Source organism: Panthera tigris, chromosome D2 (genome assembly GCF_018350195.1).
Source record: "Panthera tigris isolate Pti1 chromosome D2, P.tigris_Pti1_mat1.1, whole genome shotgun sequence".
Classification (NCBI taxonomy): Eukaryota; Metazoa; Chordata; class Mammalia; order Carnivora; family Felidae; genus Panthera; species Panthera tigris.
Window position 1 is genome coordinate 29,180,852 of NC_056670.1, and position 24,962 is coordinate 29,205,813.

The 24,962-nt window shown below is 37.3% G+C and overlaps 1 protein-coding gene and 1 pseudogene across 1 annotated transcript in view; both read left to right on the forward strand.

Annotated features, from left to right (window-relative positions):
• TET1 (tet methylcytosine dioxygenase 1) overlaps window positions 1-24,962 on the forward strand; it is a 118,399-nt gene that overhangs the window by 63,522 nt on the left and 29,915 nt on the right. Inside the window, 4 exon segments of the mRNA XM_007095756.3 lie at window positions 4,425-5,939; window positions 5,941-6,745; window positions 10,793-10,883; window positions 11,438-11,531. Coding sequence (XP_007095818.2) covers window positions 4,425-5,939; window positions 5,941-6,745; window positions 10,793-10,883; window positions 11,438-11,531 — 2,505 coding nt within the window.
• Window positions 20,565-20,713, forward strand: LOC122232175 (annotated as a pseudogene).

Here is a 24,962-nt window from a genome sequence, read left to right on the forward strand (position 1 = left end):
GGTGGCATGAGTTTGGGTCCCCAGAGTGCATATAGAAAGTTAGGGAATAAAACAGCCATCATTTCAGTATTCACTCCCTTTGGAGAGTTGGCTTCTCATTAGAGAAGGTAGATGTTAACAAATGTTTTGAGGCACAAAATGGATATTTGGAAATTCACTGTGCCTAAGTAGATTAAATGTCAAGGAAGTCTTCATTAAAAAAGAAAAATTCAGGTGCGCCTGGGTGACTCAGTTAAGCGTGCGACTCTTGTTTCTGCTCAAGTCACTATCTCGTAGTTCCTGGATTAGAGCCATGCAACGGGCTCCGCACTGGAGCCTCCTTGGGATTTTCTCTCTCTCTCTCTCTCTCTCTCTCTCTCTCTCTCTGTCTCTCCCCCTCTCCCTCTCCCTCTCCCTCTCTCTGCCCCTCTCCTGCTCGCTCTCTCTCAAAATAAAAATAAATAAACTTAAAAGAAAAATTCATAATGTAGTTACTGGAGCCTGTTGCACCAGCAGTCTCTGTTGGTGCACTCAGTGGTATGATGAAATCAGTTCCTTCCAGCTCTGGGATTGTGCGCCTTTCTTCCTAACACCCTCTCGGGTGTCATGCTGATCATTTACAGTCCACCATGGTGGAGGTGTGCACACCATGAAAATTGGCCCACACTGCAAAAGTGTTTCCTCCCTCTCATTTCCCAATCTGATTGTCAAACATTTACCAGTATTCTACTGAGTACAGTTTCTATACGACACAAGTAGACAATTGTGCATAGCCTTCCTGAAATATTTTTTTTATATTTTATTTTTTTTCATCAATCTCTCCACGGAACATGGGGCTCGAACTCAGAACCCTGAGACTGAGTCGCACACTCTAATCACTGAGCCAGCTAGGTATTCCTGAAATATTTTAATATATAAACTTACTATATGTTTATGTATATATAATATAAAATACATATATACTGCACACCCTTTATGCTTTAATTTGTAATTTGATACTACATAAACTTTGAGCTTTTTTCACTTACTGTATGCTAGAAATCTTTTCATAGGAAGCTTAATCAATTTTGGTTTACATTTAGTTATTTATTTTTTAATGTTTATTTTTTAGAGAGAGAGACACACATACACACAGTGGGAGTGGGGGAGGGGCAGAGAGAGAGGGAGACACAAAATCCGAAGCAGGCTCCAGGCTTCAAGCTGAGAGCATAGAACCTGATGCAGGTCTCAAACCCACGAAACATGAGATCATGACCTGAGCTGAAGTTCAACCACTTAACCCACTGGGGCACCCAAGTGCCCCAATTTTGGTTTAAATTTAAGGGAAATATATCTTAATGTTTATTTATTTTTGAGAGAGAGAGATCACCTGCGCTTGCACATGAGTAGGGGAGGGGCACACAGAGGGTGACAGAGGATCCAAAGCTGGCCCTGAGCTGACAGCAGACAGCCCGATGTTGGTTTTGATCCCAGGAACTGTCAGATCATGACCTGAGCCAGTCAGATGCTTAAGTGACTGAGCAACTCAGGTGCCCCTAAAGGAAATAAATTTTACAAATCAAAACTCTATTTAATTAGGACTTTTTTAAAATGTTTATTTTTGAGAGAGAAAGGCAGTGTGAGTGGGGAAGGGGTAGAGAGAGAGAAAGAAAGAGACAGAATGCAAGCAGGGGAGGAGCAGAGAGAGAGGTAGATACAGAATCTGAAACAGGCTCCAGGCTCTAAGCTGTCAGCACAGAGCCTGATGCGGGGCTCTAACCCATGAACCATGAGATCATGACCTGAGCTGAAGTATGACATTCAACTGAGCCACCCAGGTGCCCCAGCCACTTTTTTTTATTTAAAAAAATAAAAGCATTATGTGTACAGGTTCTATATCCTCTTTTTTGTTTGGTTGGGTTTTTTCTTTTTTTAAAAAAATTTTTTTTTAACATTTATTTATTTTTGAGACAGATAGAGACAGAGCATGAGCAGGGGAGGGCCAGAGAGAGAGGGAGACACAGAATCCGAAACAGGCTCCAGGCTCTGAGCCATCAGCCCAGAGCCCGATGCGGGGCTCAAACTCACGGACCGTGAGATCATGACCTGAGCCGAAGTTGGACGCCCAACCGACTGAGCCACCCAGGCGCCCCTGGTTGGGTTTTTTTCAACTGTCCAGTATATCCTGGACGTTTTTGCCTATTAACAATGGAATTTTTTTTTTAAGATTCTTTTTTTATTTTTTTATTTTTTTCATTGTTCATTTTTGAAAGAGTGAGAGCGAAAGAATGAGTGAAGGAGAGGCAGAGAGAGGGAAACATAGAATCCAAAGCAGGCTCCAGGCTGTCAGTTCAGAGCCCAACTCAGGCTTGAACCCATCAATCATGAGATTCACTTGAGTTGAAGTCAGACGCTTAACCGACTGAGCCACCCAGTCGCTCCTTAATTAAAGACCATTGCTGTCTTAAAAAAAAAAGTCCACTATCTCAGATTAATTTTTAATTAATCTTATTGAAATGTAATAAGGATACAGAAAATGTATGTATATATATGTGTGTATCATATATTTTGACAAACTGAACATAACCTGTGTAACTTGTGTACCCTGATCAAGAAATTAGAAGGGCGCCTGGGTGGCTCAGTCGGTTAAGCGGCCGACTTCGGCTCAGGTCATGATCTCGCGGTCTGTGAGTTTGAGCCCCGAGTCGGACTATGTGCTGACAGCTCAGAGCCTGGAGCCTGTTTCAGATTCTGTGTCTCCCTCTCTCTGACCCTCCCCTGTTCATGCTGTCTCAAAAATAAATAAAATGTTAAAAAAAAAATTTTTTTAAAGAAATTAGATAGAATTTATTTCTACTAAGATTGTTTAGTGTTTAATTACACAATTGGATAATGCTTCAATATTTTATATTCTGAATGTAACTATAGCTATCCTGAACATTGATTCCATTTTTCAGCCAATACTCCTTGTTCGTCTATGGAGTCAGGTATATCATCTTCATTAAAGAGGAAGTCTCCTAAGTTTTGATACTTAACATTTTTTTCTCCCTGAGGCATTGAGTAGAATGTGCAGAGCCATATTAAAGATTAGGAGGTGGAGCTTGTCTTTGCATTTGCCCCTGACGGCAGGAGGAAATGCCCTTAGTGTCTGAATTCCTGTGCTATAATTTTGGCTGAGCTGTTTCATGGTTTTAAAAAACTGAGATTGGGGTGCCTGGGTGGCTCAGTCAGTTAAGCGTTTGGTTATTGATTTCAGCTCAGGTCTTGATGTCACAGGTTCATGAGTTCAAGCCCCATGTCGGGCTCTCCTGGTGGTGCAGAGCCTGCTTGGGATTCTCTGTCCCTCTGTTCTTCCCCTGCTCTCGCTGTCTCTCTAAATAAATAAATAAATAAATAAATAAACAAACAAACAAACAAGCTTAACAAATTTAAATGTTTATTCATTTATTTTGAGAGAGAGAGCATGAGCACGAACCCCGCTTTGGGTAAGCCCTGCTTCTCTCTCTCTCTCTCTCTCTCCCTCCCTTTCTGCTGCTCGCTCACTTGAACCCTCTTATGTCTCTGAAAAGAAAATTAAATTAGATAAAAAATTAAAAATTTTAAGAAGATAAAATATTTTTTAAAATAAATTATGGAACTTAGGGTAAACAGTGATTGCTTAGTGGGAAAAAGTTTCTCTTAGTGGTGATGAAAATGTTCTGGAATTAGACACGATTGTTGCATAACATTGTAAATATGCTAAAAAAAAACACTGAATTGTAAGATTTTAAGTGGTAAAATAATTAATTTTGTAAGAGTAATATGTTACGGCAATATAATTACAATAACCGAAAACCAAAAATAATTCAAATGTCCATGTATAGTAGAATCAATACATTGTAGTCATTGTTTGACTGTCCAACAATAAGAATTAATGGACTTCAAGTATACTTAACAACATGGATGAATCACAAATACGATTTTGAGTGAAAGGAAGTCAGTTATTTAAAGTTTGGAAGTAAGCAAAAGAAATCTATGATAGATGTCAAAGCAATGGTTACCCTCAGGCAGTGAAATGATGACCAGATGGGAGTCTCTTGGCCTGGAATCTGGGCACATAGGTGTTCGTTTTGTGAAAATTCAATTAGTTATGTACTTATGATTTGCACATTTTTCTGCGTGTATTTGTATTTCAAATAATAGATATTGCCCATTGAATGGTACCAACATAAAAATATTTAAAAATTAATTTGGAAAAACAATTAAGTATACCAAAATATTAATACACGTGGGTTATGATAGTTTGTACTTCGGTCTTTTTCTTTTTTCCTACTCACCCATTATTGCTATTTTATTGAACACATAAAAGAAGCAAAAATATTTTTTCAGGGCTTTACATTTAGTTTCTATTAAACTGTAAATTTCCCATGGCTCTTACTCATATGTTTGCATAGATAATATGAGATATCTCTGTGTTCATTTTGTAGGCAAATTTTGACAACAAACCAGTAAATGGCCCCAAGTCAGAATCCATGGAATACAGTAAATGCCATGGGGACCAACAGAGATTGGAATTAAACCCACCTCCCCTTGAAAATGTAACTAAAAATGAAGAAAGTATGACAGGTATTGAAGTGGAGAAGTGGACGCAAAATAAGAAATCACATTTAACCGATCATGTCAAAGGAGAATTTAAGGCAATTGTGACTGAAGCTGAAAAATTGAAAAACTCTGAAGATGACAAGAAGAAAGTCCTACTCACCGAGTTACCAGAACCTCAGAAATTGTTTGCACAAACTGTAAGAAATGGCATTAAAAATGTACACTATTTACCAACCGAGACCAACGTGTGTTTTAAAAAATTCAGTATTGAAGAATTTGGCAAGGCATTTGAAAACACCTCCTATAAATTCCTGAAAGACACTGCCAACCATAATGCCATGAGCTCCATTGCCACTAATGCGAGCTGTGATCATCTCAAGGGGAGAAGTAATGTTTCAGTCTTCCAGAAGCCCAGCTTTAACTGCAAGTCTATCCCAGATCCAGCAAATTTCAACCTAAATAGTCATACTAGTACACACAATGAAAGTGATCAACCCAAATCTCTAGAAAATATACCAAGTAAAGAATCAAAAGATGGATCTCCAGTTCAACCAAGTCTTCTATCCCTGATGAAAGATAGGAGATTAACATTGGAGCAAGTGGTGGCCATAGAAGCTCTGACCCAACTATCAGAAGCTCCATCCGAAAATTCTTCACCATCAAAGTCTGAGAAGGATGAAGATACAGAGCACAGAACAGCGAGTTTGCTTAATAGCTGTAAAGCTATCCTTTATTCGGTAAAAAAAGACCTTCAAGACCCAACCTTACAAGGGGAGCCAGAAAGCCTTCATCACTATCCATCTTTGGAAAAGCAAAGTTCATGCAGCACGGTGGTATTTAATGGCCAAAATATTTCCAAGTCACACAACAACTCAGCTGCTAACCAAGCATCTACAAAGTCACAGGAATATTCAAAAGTCACAAATTCAGGATCTCTTTTCATACCAAATCCAAATTCGTCTAAAATTGACACCAATAAAAATGTTGCTCAAGCTAGAATTACCCTTGAGGGTTCTAAGAATTTGCATCAGTTGCCACCAACAAGTGATAAATTGGGGTATTGTAACCAGTCACTGGCCAGCAGTAAACAGATAGATTCAAAAGATGATCCATCGTGTCAAGATACAGTTCATAGTAAAATAGAGGAAGATGTTGCAACACAGTTAACACAACTTGCATCAATAATTAAATTCAATTATATAAAACAAGAGGACAAAAAGGTTGAAAGTACATCAACAAATCTTGTTGCATATAATGTGCAGCAAAAATGCAGTCAGGAGAAAATCACAGTACAACAGAAACCACCTTCCAGTGTACAAAACAATCATAGCTCATCATTAACAAAGCACAAGAACACGACACAGAAAAAGACAAAATCTACCCCATCAAGAGATCGGCGGAAAAAAAAAGCCTGTAGTCCTAACTGGTCAAGATAATGACCAGAAAAAGAGGGAACAGCTGTCATATGAGTACAGTAAGTTACATGACATTTGGATAGCATCTAAATTTCAAAGATTTGGTCAATTCGGTCCACATGATTTTCCCATTCTGTTAGGAAAAATTCCTCCCCTAACCAAAGTATGGAAACCACTGACTCAAACGACTTCAGCATTAGAACACAAAAAATTATTTCCTCCACTCACTCAGATAAAATTTGAGCGATATTATCCCGAATTAGCACAGGAAAAAACCATGAAGGTTGAACCTTTGGATTCTCTCCCATTATTCCAGTTAAAAACAGAATCCAGTGGGCAGGCGTTTACAGAAAAAGTTTATAATTCTCAGGTACAGCCATCCGTGAATGTCAATCAGAAAGCTCATCCTTTACTCCAGGCCTCCTCTCCAACTAACCAGTGTGCTAATGTAATGGCTGGCGAAGACCAAACACCATTCCAGCAGGATGTTAAAGACCAAGTCATGCATCAGAGACTGCCGACATTGCCTGGTATCTCTCATGAGACCCCCCTACCAGACCCAGCACAAATTCTCAGGAATGTAAATGTAGTGTGTTCAGGTGGAATTACAGTGGTTTCTACCAAAAGTGAAGAGGATGTCTGTTCATCCAGTGTTGGAGCATCAGAATTTTCCCCAGTAGACAGTGCACAGAAAAGTTTTAATGATTATGCCATGAACTTCTTTACCAATTCTACAAAAAACCTGGTGTCCACAACGAAAGATTCTGATTTGCCAACCTGCAACTGTCTTGGTAAGTGTGGGGCCGAGTGTGTTATGTGTTTCTTCTTTGTTTACTTCCGTTAATTGCCTCCTCATGACCAAATCAAATTTTGGGTTGTCTTTCATATGTGGCATTTTTGCCCCATTCATGTTCTAGCTGAAATGGACTAAATCTATGCCGATTTTTCTGTGGGACCTTTACTGATTATGCTCAAATAATTGGGAAGTTTGACGCATAATTTGGAAACTTTCTTAAGTGGAAAATTTGCTGATTTCTCTTGGCCAAATTTTATTGTGAATATGATAGGAATGAATTCCTTTAATACTTTATTATAGTTTATTCTTACTATATGGAAAAGAATTTCAACCTGTAAGCATTTGTTTCAAAACTATTTTTTATTGTGAAATATAAAACCTACACACAGAGAACATAAAATATATGTGCAACTTAACAAATAACTGTAAAAAGTATGTGTGATTGCCACCCCATTAAAGAACTGGACCTGGTTTATTTCTTTTTCAATGCTTAGAGCTCTTCTGCTCTGCAATACAAAGGATGTCCTTACATATGAAACAAATCCATAATCTTAGCTGCTGAAGCATTTGAAAACCTTTTGAAATTCTAAAATATTAAGTTGTTGTATAATATTGTTTTCCTGTTTAAAAAACAAATAGGTATGTGTAAATAGCTGAGCTGGAAAGTGATTTCTAACTAATACATATTTTGTGTCTTAGGAGTCATTGAAAGAGATCATTCAGGAACTAATAATTAGACTTTTTATCAGCCCTGAGAAAATCTTGCAGGACTAAAGATTCTTAGGCAGGCCTTATGAGAAATTTGCTCAGTATTTAAAACACACGAAAGCTTAATTTGAACCCTGTACTGATTAGTCATTGTTTATGGCCAGATTTCATGTAAGAGCTTATGTAAAAGAAGAATTAATTTACTCTAATGTAGCTGTAATAGAGAGATTAAATAGATTGGGTCATTCAAGTTTGTTACACTACTTGATGCCCTCATTATTTCAGCTTTTATACAGCTTATGAGGACAAAATTTGTGAAATAACCTGTTCTGAACTCAAATAGGTTTGATTATTAAAAGTCTTAAAAAAAAAAAAAAGTCTTAAAATATAGCCCCAAATCACGAAGATTTAAGATTTGCCTTGAACAAGGGAAGTTTTTTTTTGTCAGAAGTAGGTGGTTGGTTAGTACATTCCAGAATGGGTAAAGGATTGTTTGGAAGGATAAACTATATCATTCCGATTTTTTTTCAAAACCACAGTAGAAAAATTAGTGAAGTATATAGCCATGACTATTTGCTCTTGATTTTCTAAAGTACATTTGACATTTTGAAGTCAATCCTCTATTTCTCCGCTCATCATTCAACACCACTTAGACAGCCTGCCATGTGCCAGGTACCAGGGATAAGCTCTTCTTGGAAGGATCTCATAATCTGAAAAGGGGTGACAATGCTGAGTGGGGTCGAAACAGGAGAATGAATGAGAGGTTCTTGGACCAAGGACAGAAGAGTGTAATAATGATGATTCCTATTCCAGATCTTTTACTGCCAAGTCTGATACAGTACAATGGCCCTGACTTGTTATATTCACAACATCCCTACAAAGGGAAGGCTTATTAACTCCAGTTTACAAATGAGGAAACTAAGTCACAGGGAAGTTCACAGGTAGTGAATGACTAAACTGGATTTCAAAGACAGTCACAACTTGAGAGCCTACCTTCCTATTGTTTCAAAAATCTGAAGTAAAAAAGGGACGGTAATTTTTTTAATATCATTAGAAATGGAAAAAAATCTGTAATTTAAAATGCCATTAAAATTTATATTTTAGTCTAATTTTACTGAGCTAGTATAATTTTACTGTGTGCATAATTTCAGTAGGATGATTGTCTAGTTTCAAAACTCTTTCCGTAGAGATAGTAACTAGTCACAGGATAGGAGTTGAGACACAACTAAGCATTTAAAGTTTATTGAACATCGGCAGTACACCCGTAATTGTTTTATACATTGTCACTTACATGTTTTCCTATAATCATTACATGCAAGATAATTGTGCTCATTGTGTAGAAATGGGAAGTGATGAAAAAACAAAAAGCAGATTCACTCAGCAATCATCCCAAGTGGGATGGTCATATCTAAGAGTAAAAGATTTCCATGCAGGTGTTGTGTTCTAGCAAAGTATGAGTAATTAACCTCTTAATCACGCCTCCTCAAATTGAACACTATTGGCATTTTAGATAGGATAATTCTTTTTTTTTTTTTTTTTAATTTTTAAATTTACATCCAAGTTAGTTAGCATATAGTGCAACAATGACTTCAGGAGTAGATTCCTTAATGCCCCTTACCCATTTAACCCATCCCCCACCCACAACCCCTCCAGCAACCCTCTGTTTGTTCTCCATATTTAAGAGTCTCTTATGTTTTGTCCCCCTCCCTGTTTTTATATATTCTTTTTGCTTCCCTTACCTTATGTTCATCTGTTTTGCATCTTGAAGTCCTCATATGAGTGAAGTCATATATTTGTCTTTCTCTGCCTGACTCACTTTTCTTAGCATAATACCCTCTACTTCCATCCACATAGTTGCAAATGGCAAGATTTCATTCTTTTTGATTGCCAGGTAATACTCCATCGTATATATATACCACATCTTCTTTATCCACTCACCTATCAATGGACATTTGGGCTCTTTCCATACTTTGGCTATTGTTGATAGTGCTGCTATAAACATTGGGGTGCATGTGTCCCTTCGAAACAGCACACCTATGTCCCTTGGATAAATGCCTAGTAGTGCAATGGCTGGGTTGTAGAGTAGTTCTATGTTTAAGTTTTTGAGGAAAGGATAATTCTTTATTGTAGGGGAACTGTCCTCTGCAACCTAGCCTGTTTAGTGGCATCCATGGCCTGTAACACACACACAAACACACACACACACACACACACACACACACACACACACACACACACCCCTGCCCAGTTGTCACAACCAAGAAGGTTGGACAAATTTTCTACTCAAGAAAAATCGCCCCTGGTTAAGAACCACTGCTTTAGATCATCAGTAATAACTTACAATCTGTTCAATGTATCTTAGGAAGCCACAAAAGTAATCTTATGTTGTATCCAATGTCCAATCGTAATGACCTTTCAGTCAGTATAGATGCACCACGGCCAGAAATGCATTCCTGAGCGATTCCAGTTAGACATGATTCTGAGAGGCCAAGTTAAACATACTGTTTTTATGAAATATATAATTCACACCCATAAAATTTCAGGTAGGACAGAAATATGATGCAAATGTCTTCTTACAGTATAATATTCTAACGATAAATCCTCAGAGTTTTTCTATATGAATTAACATTATTACTGATTTCAATTTTGGTTACAGTTTTAGAAAATTTGGATCTTTTAAAATATACTAAAAAATACTCTATATACTATATTTTTGCAACTTGCTTTTAAAAATATGAAATCTCAGGGTTTTCATTACTTTAATATTATTGTTTTGATAGTTTTTTTTTATTTTTCCACTATATAAACATCCCACAATTTATTCAACCTATCATTTAATGACATGCTAAATGTGCTTCTCTCTTTTGATATTACAAATAATTGTGACAAGGAACATTCCTGCGTACATTTGCATTATAAATATATAATTAGGCAAGTGTATAGTATAATAATTTCTTAGCAGTACAGTTGCAGGGCTCGATTTTAATAGGATTGTAAGGCCAGGGTTTTAAGATGTATTGCTCTCATAACTTTTAATTGTGTACCTCAATTATTAATAGATTCCTTTTAAAGCAGGAGGTAGAAAAATAAATATGACCCACATCTTAAAATATTTTTCTCCTTTGATTCTTAGAGGAAGAATGAAATAGTTAGGAGCTGAAAGAAACAAGTGAAATTCTAGGGCTTATTGTCCTAGACATTAATTATTAAATCTTTCCAAAAGCTTGTCAAGATTCATTGTTCTGAATTGGAAAACAAATAATAAAACTATATCCTCCTTGCCCCTATGCAATTCTGTAAAGCTTTGGGTCTAATAATCTTATTCCTTCCACAGATCGAGTTATACAAAAAGACAAAGGCCCATATTATACACACCTTGGGGCAGGACCAAGTGTTGCTGCTATCAGGGAAATCATGGAGAATAGGTGAGGAAATATCCTTCCCTGTTAAAATCCTTCATTACTGTGGACCTGACTCAATGCAGAGAAATTATCTCTGGAACAAATGAGAAGTATATATATATATACCTTCAGGAGTGGAAGTTGGATGTTTCTTAGGGCCCAGGCAAAGCATAGTGTCCTGGTGTCCCTGCTGAGTCACTCATCACATGAGCCTTGGGGCCCTCAACAAGACACAGAGCAAGGCTGTCTTTGTTAAATTCAGAAATACTTATTTTTATATTACTGTATAATCATAGTGATAGTTCAGATTACCTCCATCAACACTGCATTCACATTCCTTATGCTTATCTTGGAGCCAGTCCATTTTTTAAAAGAGTGATCTGTAAGGATAAGTAAGCAGAATGGGATAACAATAAAAATATCTGCCACACAAAAATACATTTTTAACGAATGTAAATTTATGAGGAGTGTTTGATTTCTGTACTTCTTTAAAGCTGTATCTTATGTACATTAAGATGTCAAAAGTGTATATCGCAATTAATTGCAATTATTTTCCCTTCACTGTGTTTTGTACTCAGGTATGGTCAAAAAGGAAACGCAATAAGGATAGAAATTGTAGTGTACACGGGAAAAGAAGGAAAAAGCTCTCATGGGTGTCCAATTGCTAAGTGGGTAAGTATTTTGTGCTTACACATTTTTCAAAACTAGATTTATTCCACATATAAAACCAATCAATTTATTTTCCGTGAATATGTGGACTAGAAAAGTATCCACCCTTATTATTCCCTGGGAAATAATCAGGAAGCTTTCTATCTTAGCCTGGACTTTTTATGTTAAATGAACAAAAGTTCCCAGTTATTACTTAGTGATCTTCAGCTCCCCAAGGTCACCACTTTTGTCAGTGTCTTATGTACTTTTAGAGATCTTTTAATGAATTTATAGTTAGGTAACATAAGTAAATGGTACTAAATTATACATACTGCTTTATATCTGTTATCTGTTTCTGTATTGAAATTATTTCCAAGTCATTATCCATAGGACCACCTTAATGAGGATCATATAATTTTGAAAGCAAAACTAAATTTTTTACAACATACTCCCAAAATTGTACCCATGACTACTTTGGTTTTCTAAACATGCAGAACTATAAGAAGAACTGAATTCAACTTCTTTGGGAAGTTCTCAACTGTAAAACAAGTTCCTAGCCAAATATATATATTCAGTAGGACATTCACATCCACAAGGATATTAACCAGTTTATTTGGAATTTTTGACCATAGAATCATTAAAAAAAATTTTTTTATGTTTATTTATTTTTGAGACAGAGACACAGAGCATGTCTGGGGGAGGGACAGAGAGAGAGAGAGAGAGAGAGAGAGAGAGAGAGAGACATAGAATCCAAAGCAGGTTCCAGGCTCTGAGCTGTCAGCACAGAGCCTGACACGGGGCTCCAACCCACGACGTATGAGATCATGACCTGAACTGAAGTCAGATGCCCAACCAAGTGAGCCACCCAGGCGCCCCAATCGTAGAATCATTTTAGATCCCTGTGCCATCATTTGTTAATGATGACGATGTTGTTAAAAAAAAAAATTGATGTTGGTAATAATGGTAATAAAATAATAACAATAACAACTACCTTTTATTACACATCAGGTACTATGTTGAAAACTTGAATCCTCACAAAAGGACTCTGTAATGATTTTGAATAAGGTAAAAGTCAGTAACTTCATACCCCTTTTGGAGAAATTAAAGACATTAAATACAAAATAAAAGTAGGATTAAACCCAGGTATTCCTAAAGCAAGACAATTGCCACACCCATAGCTGCTCTAGTAGTAAACTATTTGTCTTGGTTACTTTTAAACCTTTGGAAGCAATTAAAAGCACGAGAGCTGCACACTGCACACTCTAGAATACTTTGTTTCTTTTGTGTGTGTGTGTGTGTGTGTGTGTGTGTGTGTGTGTGTGTGTGTGTTTATTTTTGAGAGAGAGAGAGTGGGGGAAGGGCAGAGAGGCAGGATGACAGAGGATCTGAATAGGCTCTGTGCTTAGAGCATAGAACCCGATGAAGGGCTCAAACTCATGAACTGTGAGATAATGACCTGAGCTTCCTTTAGACACTTACTCAATTGAGCTACCCAGGGGCCTCCAAAATACTGTTTCTTCAATCTATGTGGAGTTCCTGGTCTTGTCAAAATACAGATAAACTCAAAGATCTAGAATTTACCTTGTTTAGTTATCTTACAGTAAAGTGCCCAAATCCTTAGGTGTACGTACACATCAAGGTTATTCTTGTGTCTAATGCTATCCAGATGATGATATAATCATTTTAGCACGCCAGAAGGGCCCTCCCAGACAATAACACCACATAAAGGTAACTACTATTTTGACCTTTATCTCCTTAAAGGTCTTTTTGATGAACTCCATATACGTAGACTCATATAGTGTGTGCTCTTTTGTGTCTTTCTCCTTTCACTCAACATTTATAGAACATGAGTTTATTTAATGACTGGAGCTCCAACAGCCACTTTTGAAGCACAGATTGACTTTCTAGGGTGAAGAAAGATAGGAGCATGAGTTCCTGATGATACCAGGAGCACTGCCAAACTAACTTCAGTCTTTCTTAAATCTGAATTTTTTTAATGTTTATTTTTGAGAGAGGGAGAGAGAGAGAGGGAGAGAACATGAACAGGGGGGAGGGACAGAGAGAGGGAGACCGAGGATCCAAAGGAGGCTTTGCTCTACAAGCGCTGAGCCGGATGCGGGTCTTGAATTCATGAATTATGAGACCATGACCTGAGCTGAAATCAAGAGTCGGGCCCCTTAACCAACTGAGCCACCCAGGTGCCCCTTAAATCTGAATTTCTTTAACATGAGAGAGAATTTTTTTTAACGTATTAAAAACGTGTTGTTTGGGAGTTTTCTGTTATGTGAAATAGAATCAAGTTCCAAGATAATTTGCCTTCAATTTGTTACAATGTGGGTGAGTTTTAGAAGAGAAAAGAAACAGTTTCAGAAGGAGAAAAATAAGTGAAGAAACTGTGCTTCTTGAATACTTTCTATTGCCAGCCCCTGGGCTAGATATTAGGGAAGCAAACATGAATTAAGATCTACCAGTCATTTTGTAGATGGGAACAAACTGGCCAGGGTTCTTCCAGCCATCACACAGTTTCAGACTAGGCTTGCTAACTACATGTTTGCTGGGCCACCTCACCTCTCAAGAACTAAATAAAATCTCCTTAAAATGCTCCCCAACTAGTTTTGAACGACTGTTTCCTCATTCATGGATCAACCTCTTGTCCTAGCCATGCACTGATTTTCAGACTGTGTCAACTCAGCTGTGAAAGTACATCCTTTCTTCAGTCCCCATGTAACACCCATATGAGTCAATCTCTATGTGTAACAGTTTTGGTGAAGATATATCTAAACAGTAGCCAAAGTGATGTTTATTTTTATGTTTTAATCACTCTTGAAAAATACAGGCGATGCAAAACATTTTAAAGTAGGAAACAATATACAGATTGCCAATTTTTCTATTGGATTATTAGTCTTCTATTGATTTTATGGGAGCCCCTTTGAAAAATTGACATTTGTCATAAAGGTTGCAGATGTATTTCCACTGCTTGTCATTATTTTTAATGTTCAGAATTTTTAAATCAAATTTTAAATTTTGAACAAAATTTTGGAGATGAAAAAGATTTTAAGGTAAATATCTTTCATCTGTTCTTTGACTTTAGTGTATTGTGTCTTAATTAGAAAAATCTTTACCACTTCTAGCTTATAAGCTGATAAATCTTTCTGTCGTATTTTAATGATTTGATTTTTCTGCATTATTTTATCCATTTTTTGCATGTAGGATGTTAATAACAGCTTATATTTTTTCAGATGACTGTGCAGACATCCAACACCACTTATTTAATTGTCCATATTTTCTCCACTGATTTGTATTTGTTTATACTACTAGATTTTCTGTTGTTATCTCATTGCTATGGGTCTCCCAAATAAGCATCAAATTACTCTTACAATATATTTATGCTATATATTTGTATATACTATATATTTGTATATTATATACTATTTGTATATAGTACAAATAAAAATTTGTATATTATATACTATATATTTGTATATATACACAAATATATATACTTTACAATATATTTTAATATCTGGTAGAGGTAATTCCTTCTAATTTTCAGAAATCTCTTGACTATTCCTGTCTTGTTTATTTTTCCCCTAAGTTAATAATCAGTTTGTCTAGTTGCAAAAATAAAGTCCTATTGGTGTTATTGTAACCATACTGCACAGAGAATTTGGAGAATATACTTAGTCTTTCTGTCCTACACAGGATACCTTTCCATTGGCTAGGGTATTCTTTTGGCCTTCAGAGGTGCTTTAATTTTTTTCAAAGATTTAATTTTAAGTAAACTATACCCAACACGTAGAGAGTCCCCAAAGCCCCGAGATCAAGAATCACATACTCCACTGACAGAGCCAGCCAGGTGCCCCTCCTTCAGAGGTGTCTTAAAGTTTATTTCCCAGAGTTTATATATTTCTTCTTTTTTCTTTTTTGTTTTGTTTCTTATTTTTCAGTTTATTTTGCTTGTGATCTCAGATGTGCAATCATGTAATCTGTAGTGACAAATTTATATTCTTTTCAAATTTTATACCATTTCTTTCACTTCATACAATTATTCAAACAGACTAACTCCAGTTTTATATTGCTTTAAATATGGCCTCCTTATCTTGTTTCTCTCTTTAGTGGGAACTTTCCAGGGCTTTCTCATGAACGGGTCATCAGGGAAAGCCTCTCTGGGGAGGGAACATTTAAGCTGAGAACTGAGAGACAAAAAGGAGCCAAGTATGCAAAGAATACTCCCAAGAATGCAGGGAAGAACATTCCTAAGCAGAGAAAACAGCAAAAAAAAAAAAAAAAAAAAAAGGTGATAGAAAAGAGTATATTCGTTAATAACCTCAGAGGAGTCTAGTCACTGAAGAAGTAGAGAATGGAACCGTGTGAGGGTAAAAAGGTTAGGCAGAAGCCAGGGCATGAATGGTTTTGTAGACCATAGTGGGCAATTTGGGTTTTAGTCCATGAACAACATGAAGTCTTTGAGGTATTTTAATTAGGGATATGTTATCTACCTGGTTTATGTTTTTTTGTTTTTTTTTTTAAATTTTTTTTTTTTTTCAACGTTTATTGATTTTTGGGACAGAGAGAGACAGAGCATGAACGGGGGAGGGACAGAGAGAGAGGGAGACACAGAATCGGAAACAGGCTCCAGGCTCTGAGCCATCAGCCCAGAGCCTGACGCGGGGCTCAAACTCACGGACCGTGAGATCGTGACCTGGCTGAAGTCGGACGCTTAACCGACTGCGCCACCCAGGCGCCCCTTATAAAGAGCATTCTAAGGAATTAATTGGCAAATCTGTATTATCTGTTGCTGCTTACCAAGTACTCCAAAATTTAGTAGCTTTGAACAAGGAACTTTTATTATCTCATAGAGCTCTTGTGGATCAAGTATCTGAGGGTAGGGGTGCCGGCTGGCTCAGTCAGCAGAGCATTTGACTCAGTCTCAGGGTCATGAGTTCAAGCCCCATGTTCAGCATGGAGCCTACTTAAAAAAAATTTTTTTTAAAAGAATTTGAGAGTAGCTTAGCAGAGTGCTTCTGGAAGAGGGACTCTCATGAGGTTGAAGTCATCTGCAAATTTGGAGAGTACGGAGTGGAGCTGGAAGGTTTACTTCCCAGGTCATTTGCAGGAGATTCGTTGATGGTTGTTTGCTAGAGGCCTCACTTTCTTATCATAGGACTTAGGTGTTTTCCCATGCCCTGCCATGGCCATAGTAAGTCAATCAACAGATAACAAGAAACAGCTAGAATGTCTTTTGGAGGGGGTGGCGGGGGGAAGCACAAGCAAGGGAGGGACAGAGAGGGGAGGTGCGAGAGAGAGAGAATCCCAAGCAGGCTCTGAGCTGACAGTGCAGAGCTCGATTGTGGGTCTCAGTCTCTTGTACAGTGAGATCTTGACCTGAGCTGAAATCAAGAGTTGGATACTTAACTGACTGAGTCACACAGACGTCCCAACAGTGTCTTTTAGGGTGTTAGCATTGGAAGTCGCTACACAAGTGAACCCTATTCATTGTAGGAAGGTTCTGTGCAAGTGTGTAAATACTAGGTGGTGGCAATCATTGGAGATGTCTTGGAGATGACTACAGCAATATTCTGTATCTCTTCTTCACTAAAAATATCATGTTAAAGACACTATATTGGCATTGTAAAATGTATCTATCTCAGCCTTATCCAATATAGTTAATATTTAATATAATCCAACATAGTCCTGTATTTTTGTAAGGAGGAAAAGAAGTCCTTTGTGAACTCTATTAACAAAATAATGCTGTTAAGTATTAACATTGTTCATTATGGAATATATCAACAGAAAAGTTCATAAAATATAAAGTACAGTTTACCTATAGTTGTAAAGAAAACATTGATAAAGCAACTACCCAGGTCAGAATATTCTTTGATTCCTAGAAGCCCAAGAACTTCCCATCCTGACTTTTGTGGTAATAATTTTCTTGCTTTTCCTGCCCTCCCCCTACTCACATATTACTCATTCAGCACATTTGCTGAAACGAATAGCAGAGACTGGTTCCCAATACTTGGTATTGACAATTGACATGGGTTCATTAAATCTGTATCTGTTACATACTTCTGAATCCTTTACTTTCTTGCCTATTTAGTAGCAAAGGGTAAAAATATCCTTAGGACATGGCAGCTGGCTCTCCCTAGAGTGAGTCATCCAAAAGAAAGCAAGGTAGTTGGGTTAAGTGGTGGGATTCTAGATGATCCTTCCTTCCTACCTTCCAAACCTTCTCTTAAGCAATAATAATTACACTGATAGAATTTAGTGTATACCTCTTTTTTTTTTTTTTTTTAATGAAGACAAAAATGAAATCTACCATTCAAAGATTTTGGTAGCATCATTCTGTTGCTATTATTGATTTAAGTCTTCAGGGGTTCTTAGGGACAAAAAAGAGTAGTTAGCATTTTCCATGAAGCAGCTATAGTAAAATTACTTTCTTATTTTCCCTTTTGCAATACTTATCTCAGAATAAAAGAACATTTCAATACATCGTGATACATATCTGGCACTTTTCACAAATACAAAAGCAATCCAGAGATAAGGAATGAAGTAAAGCACGGTTGCTAAGCAACTTAATGAAAATTTGGTGTCTACTAATGAGAAGTCAAAAGTGTAATCTTGATAACAAAACCAAGAATTGATTTTGTGTATCTGTGAAAAAGAAAAGCTAGGTCTCATAAAAGCTTGTATGTCCTAGAGAAATCAAAATATTAATCAAACTTTATTTTTTGCAAACTTTCCAAATTATCTTATTTAATATATTTATATGTTCATTGCTAGTGCCCAAAGCACTGCCCAGCACATAGTCAACACTGAAAAATTTTTGTTGAGTGAATGAACATAGAGCTTAAATAAGTCTTATAGAATATTGAATATTTTGAATTTGAATTGGTATCTTGGAATAGTATTGCCGTGGTGTTCATTATTAGCTCTTTTCTGAGGCATGCAGAACTTGGAGTATGAGAATTAATAGTCTGATAAAATTGTCCATCTCAAATTTGAACTTTGATATGGGTCAAATAAAAAATTGAGAGAATTAGGTCTCCATAGTCTACATCCTTTTTTAGGACTTTAGAGCAGATTATTTTGAATGGCACTAGCGTTACTGAGTCTTACAGGGATGCTTTATGCAGGAATGAAGTAAAGGGATGGGGTAGAGGAAGACCAATCATTTTAAATGAAGGAATTCAGTAAACAGTTAACTAGTGGTTTGCATTGTTCCATTTTTACTCTTCGTCCTGTACAGTGTACATTTATCGTGTATTTGATATTCAACTTTAACCTAAATCAAACATTGTGATTTTTTATGTAAATCTTTTCACTCTGTTTTTCCATGCACGTTTGTTCATAGTGGTTGAACTCTATCCTATTTTTATTGTGCTGCACTTGGCCTCCTTTTCTTGAAGGAGAGGCTTATTGGTCCTCTTTTTAATGGTCACACAGAAAAATCCTAGCAGCAAATTCTAACCAGGCAGGACAGGTTTTTGAGCCTTTCTGACATTGTTGTGCCCTTGCTCTTAACACTTTTCTTTGCCAGGTAGTCATTAACCCTCCCCCATAATTGTTAGCCTTTCGCAGATGTTTCTGACTCTGTTCTCTGCTGTCATGTCACTGTGAGTCTTGTCAAGGACTAGTTATCTTGTTACTCTGTAGATTTTGGTGGAAAGGATGGAGTCTCTTGGATAGAGTAGGCTCTGTTAACTCCCTATGCTACTAACTCCATGAGCGCTTGCGCGTGTGCACGCACACGCTCTTAAGCCTCTGAGGTGGTGGGAGGAGTAGGGACAAGAATTCAAACAGTACGCTGCCCAGATGCCTCCAGTGCCTGATCAGTTCACGGCAGGAATCAGTTTATGGATTCTCCTCTATAGGATTGTTTTGTGGTCAGTAGAGCAGGTGTGGCAGTAAATATATACAAGTGAATATTTTATTGCCTGCTCTGGTCTGAGGTGAGAAGAGTTTTAGGGTAAGAAGAAAGCCAAGTATCCACAAGTTTTCAAACCATGTTGTCTGGATTTATATATGTATATAACCTTTGAATACTTTCCTTTCCCTGTTTGGTTCCTTTGTTCCAAGGTTCTGTCCTCGATGTCTTTGGGCTGTATCATGTTGCTGCATATTTCTGTCCCCAAATCAGGCACTTCTCTGAAATATTACTATGGTGTGTAATAAAGGGAGTATAATGTCCTGGGCTACTTGTTTGGTTTCTGTGATACCTTGATAATGTGAGAAGAATATTTATGCTTCCTTATTCAAAATTAGGCAGAAGCCAAGAAGTTGATGCTAACTCTCAGCTAATGTTGAACGACATTTTTCACTGTCCTTGCCTTTTTTTGTTATAAAACATATTTTTCTTGAATTAAGACCACCATTAGAACTACTTTTATAGAGTTCGTTTATTAAGGAAACTTATTATTCAGATATAATATACACAAACGAAATTACACAAGTCTTCATATATAGCGCAGTTAAGCTTTACAAAGTGAACACTCCCATGTAACCACCAGCTAGATCAAGAACACACCCAATTATTACCAACACCCTAGAAGTCTCTCGCATGTACCCAGTCATTATCCCTAAAGGTTGAAGCTTATTTTATTATCATACATAGGTACTTTTAAATTGTCTTTACCAAAGGGTTGTGTTGTTTTTGTTTGATTGTTTGTATTTATTGGTTTTTATGGTTGGTCACCATTATTTTGTGCTGAAAATATTGCTCAATTTTTTCTCCCCTGTGACTATTAATAAACTCAAAAATGATCTTGCCTTGGTAATAGACTCCATACATCATGCAGATATTACTCCTAGCTGTGATTCTAAACTAGTCCTTCTGTGGGCCCCAGGTCTTCAGTGGAGCTGGTGTAGAACCCTAATCACCTGACATCTTTACAACTGAGATTGTATTACAAGGACTGTTCTATTTGTTGTTGTTGTTTTTCCTTAAAAAAAGTAATGTAGTCCTATATTTATGCAACTATTAAATTAAAATTCAAAACTAAATCAAGGTCAAGTATCCAAACTGAAACTTAAAACCCTATATAAAATTAAAATTAAGTTTTAAGTCACTTGGTCTTTTGGCTAAGATTAAGTATAGTATCTGTACCTATATTAAGTGGGGTTTGGAGCAAGGAGATGGAATAGGAGCTTGCACCATCCACTCCACACATTGACCTGGTATTGAAGTACTTACAGGAACCATACTTTAAAAAAAATTTTTTTTTTAATATTTACTTATTTTGGGGAGAGTCAAGTGGAAGGGGGGGGGCAGAGAGAGAGAGAAACACAGGATCCAAAGCGGGCTCTGTGCTGACAGGCTGACAGCAGTGAGCCCGATGTGGGGCTCGAACCCACGAAACACGAGATCATGACCTGATCCGAAGTTGGACACTCAACCGAATGAGCTACCCAGGTGCCCCCCCACTTTTATTTTAATTCCAGGTATAGTTAACATACAAGGTTATATTAGTTTGAGGTATACAATGCAGTGGTTAAAACATTCTGTACACTAGTCACTGTTCATCAAGTTAAGTATACTCTTAATCCCCTTCACCTGTTTCACTCATTCCCTGCCTACCTCCCCTCTGGTAAACATTAGTTCTCTATAGATAAGCACCTAGTTTGGGGGTTGTCTCCATTTTTTTCTTTGTTTTGTTTCTTAAATTCCATGTATGAGTGAAATCATAAAGATATTTGTCTTTCTCTGACTGACGTATTTCACTTAGCATTATACCTCTATCTAGCTCCATCCCTGTTATTGCAAATGGCAAGATTTAGTAATTTTTTTTTTTTATTTTTTAATGTTTGTTTATTTTTGAGAGAGAGAGAGACAGAGTGTGAGTGGGGGAGGGGCAGAGAGAGAGGGAGACACAGAATCCAAAGCAGGCTCCAGGCTCTGAGCTGCCAGCACAGAGTCCGACGTGGCCTCAAACTCACAGAATGCTAGATCATGACCTGAGATGAAGTTGGATGCTTAACTGAATGATCCACCCAGGTGCCCAGTTTTTGTGTTTTTTTTTAAGTTTTATTTATTTAAGTAATCTCTACACCCAATGTGGGGCCCAAACCCATGACCCCAAAGTTAAGAGTCACATACTCTTCCAACTGAGCCAGCCAAGCATCCCTTATTCTTTTTTTTAATGGTTGAATAATATTCCTCATCTTCTACACATCTGCTTTATCCATTCAATGGACATGTGGGGTGTTTTCATACTTTGGCTATTATAAATAATGCTGCAATTAGGATAGGGCTGCACATATCTTTTTGAATTAGTGTTTTCATATTCTTGGGGTAAATACCCAATAGTAGTATTACTGGATCACATGGTAATTCTATTTTTAATTTTTTGAGGCCCCTCCATCCTGTTTTCCACAGTGGCTGCACTGTGTTCCCACAGTGTTCCCACCAACAGTGCATGAGGGTTTATTTTTCTCCACCTCCTTGCCAACACATATTATTTCTTGTGTTTTTGATTTTAGCCATTCTGACAGGGGTGAGGTGATATCCAGTTCTGGTTTTGATTTGTATTTCCCTGATGATGAGTGATATTGAGCATCTTTTCATGTGTTTGTTGGCCTCTCTATGTCTTTGGAGAAATGTCTGTTCATTTCTTCTGGTTTGGGGATGTTGAGTTGTATCATTTCTTTGTATATCTTGGATACTAACCCTATATTGGATATGTCATTTGCAAATATCTTCTCCCATTCAGTAGGTTGTCTTTTACTTTCGTTGATTGTTTCCTTTGCGTAAAAATTGATTACTTTCAAATTTAAAAATCGATCTTAAATTTACTTTCTGAGATAATGATGTTTAACAACCCTGGGCATACCCAAACTAAGTTTGGATGTTAAAACATTCAATTAAAAATGTTCGACACCTGCTGAAGCATGTTGGGCAGAGAAGTGACAGGGTTAATATTATTACGGCAAAAACTTTCTAAATTTCAAGAAAGGTTGATTAAATAAGCATGGGATTGGGGTGCCTGAGTGGCTCAGTCGGCTGAGTGATGCTTGATTTTGACTCAGGTCATGATCTTGAGGTTTGTGGGATTGAGCCTCTGGTTTAGCTCTGCACTGACAGCATAGAGCCTGTTTGGAATTCTCTCCCTTTTGTTGCCCATGTCTCTCTCAAAATAAATAAACATGTTTTAAAAAATAAGCATGGGATTGTTTTGGAGCAGAATCTTCTCAAGGGCATTTACTCTTAGTTGCATGCTGAAATGGAATTCTTCATGTATAGTTTGGATCCAATATTAGAAATTATAAAGAAAGCATCTGAGAACTTGCTTAATATTTAAAGATGCTAAAATAAATAAACAAACAAACAAACAAACAAACTCTTACAAATTCTTTGCTTAAAATAGTCCAGGAGCACCTGGGTGGCTCAGTGAGTTAAGCGTCTGACTTCGGGTCAGGTCATGATCTCATGGCTGGTGAGTTCAAGCCCCGTGTAGGGCTCTGTGATGATGACTCAGAGCCTGGAGCCTGCTTTGGATTCTGTGTCTTTCTCTCTCTCTCTCTGCCCCTCCCCCGCTTGTGCTGTCTCTTGCACATGCACGCACAGAAATGTTAAAAAAAAATTTTAAACACTTGAGTTAACAATAAATCTTTTAGTTATTGTTAATTTCTTAAAAATTGAATTATATTAAAAAATTGAATTATATATATATATATCTAATAGTGTAATCTATTTCATCATTGTTAACCTAGTAACCAAAAATTGATACTATGAGTGAACTTACATTGTAATTAATTACGTTGGTTTCTTTTAAATGTTTATTAACCATTTGGGGTGCTTGGGTGTTTCAGTCAGTTTAGTGTCCAACTGTTGTTTTCAGCTCAGGTCATGATCCCAGTTTCTTTGAATTGAGCCCCAAGTCATGCCCCTCACTGAGCGCAGAGCCTGCTGGAGATTTTCTCTCCCTCTGCCCCTCTTACCTGCTCTCTTTCCCTAAAATTAAAAAAAAAAAAAAAAAAGTTTTATTAACCATTTTTATTTCTTCCATGAATTCACTCTTCATAACCATGTGCTGTCAGCACAGAGTCCAATGCCGGGCTCGAACCCAAGAACTGTGAGATCATGACCTGAGCCAAAACCAAGAGTCAGATGCTTAACCAACTGAGCCACCCAGGCCCCCCAGTAGATTTTCTTTTAGTCATAGTGCTTGACTGTTATCTTTGTACAGAAGCTTGAAATTCTTACCTGGTCAAATCAATGTCATTTACTCTATGCCTTCAGAGTTTTTTTCATCTGGCTGAGGAAGCCTGAGTCTTTACCGGGCTATTAGAAACATAGTGTCTCCCTGTACTTTCATAATTTTATGTATGGATCCCATAGTTAATTTGAATTTTTTTCAGTGATTTAAAATTCCATTTTCTATATGTTCATTTTGGTTGAAATTGTTCCTTGACCCATTTAGAGCAGACCATTGCTTGGCTGATAAAATGTGCTTTGCTATAGCTTTAAAGAAAAAATTGAAATTTAGAAGGACAATTTCCTCTCATTTTTTTTTTAAACCTTTTTTATAAATACCTCATGTTCTCTGGTTTTTGGAAGTGGTGGGGATTAGACAGCTGCTTCAATAATTTTTTGTTGCCTATATAAATACACTATGACTAGAACTCAAATCTGCCTGCCCTAAGGGAAACCTCTCTAGGTCTTTGAGTTTCTTCTTTCTATGCCCCTAAGCATGTGAAAATACTGTTTACCTATACCTGCCTCCTTAGAAATTATAACAGTAATTTTGTTTCTCAGGACAGTCTTCTCTCCCCAGCAGTTTTCATACACTTAGTAATGAGTTGTCCTGAACCCACACACACACACACACCACCAGAGAGTTCTTTAGAATATCCTAGGCTGTCACTCTTGATCCCAATCTTAAGAACTATCCATGGGGAATTTCTATAGGTTGTCCCATCTGGACCATGTTCTTGGAAAATCGTTAAGAATGTACTTTGCAGAGCTATTCGTAAAGAGGCTGTAGAGGCAGAATCATGTATAACCTAGGATGAGAGAATTCTATCACAGATTTGCTAGGAAATATTTTCCTAATGATCATCAGATTGCTCTATCTTCTTTCTTCACCCTTTCTCTGAGCGTGCTCTCCCAATGGTCAACCAATACCTAAACTGCCAAAGGAAATTCTGGGTCCTCGTAGATTTTCTTCAGCAGCTCAAACTTTTGGTTACCCTACATCTTCGGAGAAGCTGATGTGTGGCAAGAGTTTCCATCACACAGCTTTCCCCATCACTCCTCAGCAATTCATTCAGCCCGTCAAGTGTTCCTTATTGGGTGAGTTCATTCATGGCCGTGCCTCAAGCAGTCACCAGTGTGCTGTTACTATTGAAATGCTACCACTTGCCTGCTTGAGAAGAGCATATAGAAGGAGTAGGGAGGAGACCAAGAGTAATATTTGGAGATGAGGGTCCAGGAAGGGCTTTGGGAAGGTATTGACTCTT